General features: G+C 44.1%; 1 protein-coding gene across 1 annotated transcript; it reads right to left on the bottom strand.

Moving 5' to 3' along the window:
* Positions 1-3,176: 3,176 nt before the first annotated feature.
* LOC119510996 (double homeobox protein A-like) lies at positions 3,177-3,701 on the bottom strand. The gene has a single exon (XM_037805440.1). It carries the CDS (start codon positions 3,699-3,701, stop codon positions 3,177-3,179), a length of 525 nt encoding a protein of 174 aa, XP_037661368.1.
* Between the last annotated feature and the right edge of the window lie 1,519 nt (positions 3,702-5,220).

Here is a 5,220-nt window from a genome sequence, read left to right as displayed (position 1 = left end):
CTTCTCCCTGTCTTTTATCCACTTATAAAGGACTCCAGTAAGAGGATTAAGACTTACCCTGAATGAGGTGGGTCACATCTCAACGTAAGATCCTACTCACCAAATGTCCTACTTAAATGGGTCCACACCCACAGGAATGGATTAGTTTTAACGATCTTTTCTGGGGTGCTTACAGCTTCCAACATCACAGAGAGGAAAGGAAAACCCCGACAACACACTTTGGCAAACAGACCTCTGGCACCGCCATATCCCAGCCCCGTGAACCTGCTGGCAGAGCCCCTGGAAGGCTCCTGATCAAGTGGAGAGGGCTGGGGACTGGGGACGGATGCTGTCCAGTTGCAGAAAGCACCTGGCTACTGTCTCCGGTCACCAGGATGAAAGAGGACGTCTGCAGCTTCTTGGTTCCCAGTGCCCAGGAAGCCGGTCGCTCAGCACTGACAACCAGGAGGTGTCCTGGACACACTTGGACAGGGACGCCGGGCGTGGCCTCTGGCAGGAGCTCCTTCTGCAGGCTGGGCCTGCTGGGGCCAGCAAAGGAGCTTTCCTTTCCTGCCAGTGACCCCAGCCTGAGTCCAGGCTGTGCCCCAAAATGATGGCAAACTCCCCAAGACTGACAGGCTCAGGCACACGTTGGCAGAGCCTGTAACCCCTTTCAGAGGCATCGTCCCCCACAGTGCCTGTGTTTGCTCCGAGCTTGCCTGGGCCTCCAGGAACCCTGAACTTCCTGCTGTTGCCTGAGCAGCCCCTTGAGCCGCACGAGGGAACCATGGGGTCGGGCAGAGGCAGCTCCTTCCAATGCCTCCTCGTAGAGAAGGAGCGAATCTCTACCTTTCTGGACCGAGTGTCCATTTTGGCCCTTGGAGTGCCGGAAGTGATGGGCTTTCCTGGTGGCCTTTCATGCTGTAGAGTTTTTGGGGGGTGTTTTTGGTTTTGTAGAATATTTATGGCCAACTTTGGAATTTGAGTGGAATTTACGAGGTTTAAAAAACATGCTCTCCCTCCTCTCTTAAGGCTTGGACAGAGCATTTGATGCTACAGCTGAGGTTGTGTTAAATCAGTGACAGGCGGTGCCGTAGGACCACGGGTGACCCCACGTCATGGAAGCGGGTGAAGGTTGAGGACTCACTTCGGGCCCTCACCAGCGGCCCCTGCCTCGCGGCTGCCCCATCTCACCTTGAGACTACTATTAGCCTGGTGTTCTTTTAAATTTAACCTATCTGTGTCTTTATCTTTAAAGAGTAGTTCTTGTAAGACGTAGAATTGGGTGAGGGGTCTCCTTTACCTAACCTGGCAGTCTGTGCCTTGTAATTGCGACTTTTATACCATTTTACATTTGATGTGACCACTGATATGGTTAGGTTTAAATCTGTCATCTCACTAATTGTCTGCCAAATGCCCTTCTGTTCCTTGTTCCATTTTTTTCTCTTTTTCTGCTTTCTTCTAGATCAATTGAATATTGTTTTGTTCTAATATAGCCCCTTCATCGGCTCATCAGCTAGAGTTCTTTGTATTTTATTTTGGTGGTTGCCTTAGGATTTACAGTATACATCCTGAATTCTCTACAACCCACCCGCAAGTGATGTGACCCCACTGCACGATGGCAGAGCCTTCCTCTTCCCCTCGTCACACATCTTACTTCTATGTGTTATAACCCCATGCTACACTACCATTTTAAAAAGTCAGCTACCTTTTAAAGAGATTTAAGTAATAAAAAAGTATTTTATGTTTTTCCATGTAGTTACAATTTCTGGTGCTCTTCATTTTTGGGTGTAGATCAGATTTCCCTCTGGTATTACTTTCCTCCCGTCTGAAGGACTTTCTTTAATCTTTCTTGAAGTGCACATCTGCTGGTGATAAATTCTTTCAGGCTTGAAAAGTGTTTATTTTCTCTTCACTTTTTTTTTTATGATTGTATGATATAGTTTATATGAAATACCTGTAATAAGTAAACTTCACAGCAACAGTTGTAGACTAAAGGACACCAGTGACCATGGCAGCAGGAAGTGGGGAAGAGGAGGGTGTGGGGAGGGGGAGTTATTGCTTAATGGGTGCAGAGATTCTCTTTGAGGTGATGAAAAAGTTGAGAAAATGGGTGTTAGTGATGGTAGCACAATATTGCAAATGGAATCAATGCCAGTGAATGAATAGTATACTTGGAAGTGATTAAACTGACAAATTTTGAGTTGACTATTTGGTACTACAAGTAAAAAAATACATATATCAAAGTGAAAAAAGTTCTATTTCCCATTTCAATTTTCCACCTCTCTTCCCAAGAGATAACTAACATCACCAGTTTCTTGAGCATCTTTGGAGAGAAATTTTAGACATAAACAGGTCTCTGTTTTTGTGTCCCTTCCCCATATAAATGGTAGCACATGCTACATATAGAAGATAACTCTTCAGGAGACTTCCTGAGTTGGAATACTTTCTCTCCATCCTTATTGCAATTATTCAATCCACTGTTGAGGAGTACAGGTCTGTAACTTTGCAGAATGTCACTCAATTTTGCTTGTCTGCTGTTTCCTTATGATTAAATTAAGCATGAGCACTTTTGGCATTAAAACCACAGAAGGGATGTTGTGTCTTAGATGCTTCATTTCAGGCGGCACCTCATGTCAGTCTGTATTGCTGTTGGTAAAGTGAATATCGTGCACTTGGTCACGGTGGAATCTGTCAGGTTTTTCCATTGCAAATTTATCAGTTTTCCTTTTTTAATTAATAAGTAATCTGTGTGTAGATTCTTTGAGACAATATATATCTTGTTCTTCATAAAACATTCACTTTGAAATTTTTACATACATTGATGTTTTTTGCCTGAATCAATTATTACTGAGATGATTATGAAATAATATGTATTCATTTTATTTTCATTGTCCTCAGCTCTGCTGAACTCTGGGTCCAGGCTGGGTCAGTAGTGCTGTGGAGAGCCTCTTGGACCCATCTCTGTCCCCGAAGTCTTGCTTAACATTTCCAGAATGCTCAACTTGCAGTCTCAGAGGAAGGGTGCATCCCCAGCAAGAGTGAGAAATATTTGGGGCTCAGGATGATGATATCAGATACACTGAACTAGTTTCTGTGCCCCCTCATTCTGGTTCCAGAGAAATAAAACAGTTGCTAGTGAGGTTGGTGATATTTTGTGTCGCTTCTATGCCTTGAACCCTCTCATCTCAGGGATTTTACCCCTTGTCTTGTATTTGTTCTAAGATCTCATCAGGTTCTCTTTTTCTCTGGGCAAATAATCTAGATCTTCGGTTTTGAAACCAAACTTGGACTCTTGACTCTGGAACCCCAATATCTTTAGCAAGCTGTTCTCTGGAATCAATCCCAGGGTAAGGGTTGTTCTTGAACGCCTTGATGAGAGTGCGTAATTGGGAAGATGTATAGCAGGTGTGGCACCGTCTATCTAGAGTAGCTTGAATCTCTGCAGGGAGGTGTTGCCTGTGGGCCTGGCTTGTTTCCAAGGCCTGCTCAGGTTCTGTTCTCTGGAATGACTGTCGAGCTCTTCGATTCTGAAACCAAATCTGGATTCTCGACTCTTCAGCGTTAATTTCTAAAGCAAGTTTTTGTTTGGTGGCATAACCCGGGTAAGGTTTTTGGTTGAAAGTGTCGATGAGGATTTTCAACCGGTCGGCTGTGAATTTGGTGCAACTGCGCCTTTGGTGTGTAGCGATCATGTTGTTTGCGCAGTTGTTCTGGGCCATGTTGAAAGAGATTCCTGGTTGTTGAAACCTGTGCCTAGGAGTCCTTCTTCACTTTTTAACACTAGTGAAATTTATTTTTTGGGCGTTCCCATATACCCCCTCTGCCTCGCACACAGACTCTCCTGTTTTTAGTCTCCTGCATCGACCTGGTCCATTATTTACAATTAATGGATAAATTTCAATAATGTTATTAACTGGAGTTCATAGCATGCATTAGGGCGCACTGTTTGTGTTGCTCGGTCTGTGGGTTTTGACACGTGTCCATGTTGTGTGTCCACTACAACAGCATCGCACAGGGTGGTTCCACTGCCCTAAAAATGCTGCTCTCCACCAATTCATTCCTCCCTCCTGCCCCGGCGACCACCCACCTTCCGACGGTCTCTACAGTTTGTTCCTTGAGTGGAGGCCGACAGTACGCAGCCTTCGCAGACTGTCTGCTTTCACTGAGCAACGGCCTTTACTTTGCACGTCTTTTCATGGCTTGATGGCTCATTTCTTTTCATTACTAAATAATATGCCATTGCGTGGCTGCAGCAGTTTGTTTATCCATTCACCTATTGAGGGAATCTTGGTTGCTTTTCAGTTTTGGCAGTTATGAATAAGGCTGCGGTAAACATTCATGTGCAGGTTTTTGTGTGCACAGAAGTTTTCAACTGGGATGTGACTGCTAGATCGGAGGGTAAGCCTGTGTTTAACTTCTTAAGAAACTGCCAAACTGTCTTCCAAAGTGGTTGCTCCATCTTGCACTCCCACCAGCAATGGATCAGAGTTCCTGCTGCACGTTCTCCTCAGCCTTTGGTGTCGGCGGGTGTGCGAATGTTAGCCGTTTTAATCGGTGAACACTGGCATCTCAATTGTTGTCCTAATGTGCAATTCCCTAATGACATGCTGTCGAGCATCTTTTCATAATCGTATTCACCGTCTGTTTATATGTTCTTTGTTGAGGTGTATGTTCAGATCTTTTTTAAATTGGGTTATTTGTTTTCATACAGTTAGTTTTTACCCCTTCATTTTTCCTTACACATTTTATTTTTTAATTTTCAAATTTACAGGACAGTTGCAAAAATAATACAAAACCTATACAGAGAACTCCAATATATTGCCCTCTACTGATACCTAGAAACACCAATTTGAACAATTTGCACATTTGCTGTATTATTCCATCTATCCGTCCATTTATCTGTCACTTTTATAAACATTTGAGAGTAGGTTGTACGCATCATGCTCCTTGAGCACGTAATACTGCCATGTACATTTCCTAAGAACAAGGATGTTCACTCACGCATCCACCTTAAGTACAGTTAGCTAGTTCAAGAACGTTAACATTGATAAAAAGCTTTCAATTTGTATCCCAATTTTTTCATACGTCCCAATAATGTCCTTTGGGCATTTTAGACTCCATTCCTAGATCCAGGCCAGATTCAGGTGCTGCATGTAATTGTCCCAGTCTCCTTGGTTGCCCGCCTTGCGATCGTGGGAACGCATGTCCATCGCGAACTTTCCCCTCCCACCCACTCCA

The sequence above is a fragment of the Choloepus didactylus genome, chromosome 15, assembly GCF_015220235.1.
Source record: "Choloepus didactylus isolate mChoDid1 chromosome 15, mChoDid1.pri, whole genome shotgun sequence".
Taxonomy (NCBI): domain Eukaryota; kingdom Metazoa; phylum Chordata; class Mammalia; order Pilosa; family Megalonychidae; genus Choloepus; species Choloepus didactylus.
Note: the sequence above shows the minus strand (reverse complement) of the source record. Positions and strands in the feature narration are given on the sequence as shown.

Bases quoted from the DNA above. Each gene is read 5' to 3' on its own strand.
- LOC119510996 (XM_037805440.1), bottom strand. From the start codon at position 3,701: ATGGCCCAGAACAACTGCGCAAACAACATGATCGCTACACACCAAAGG.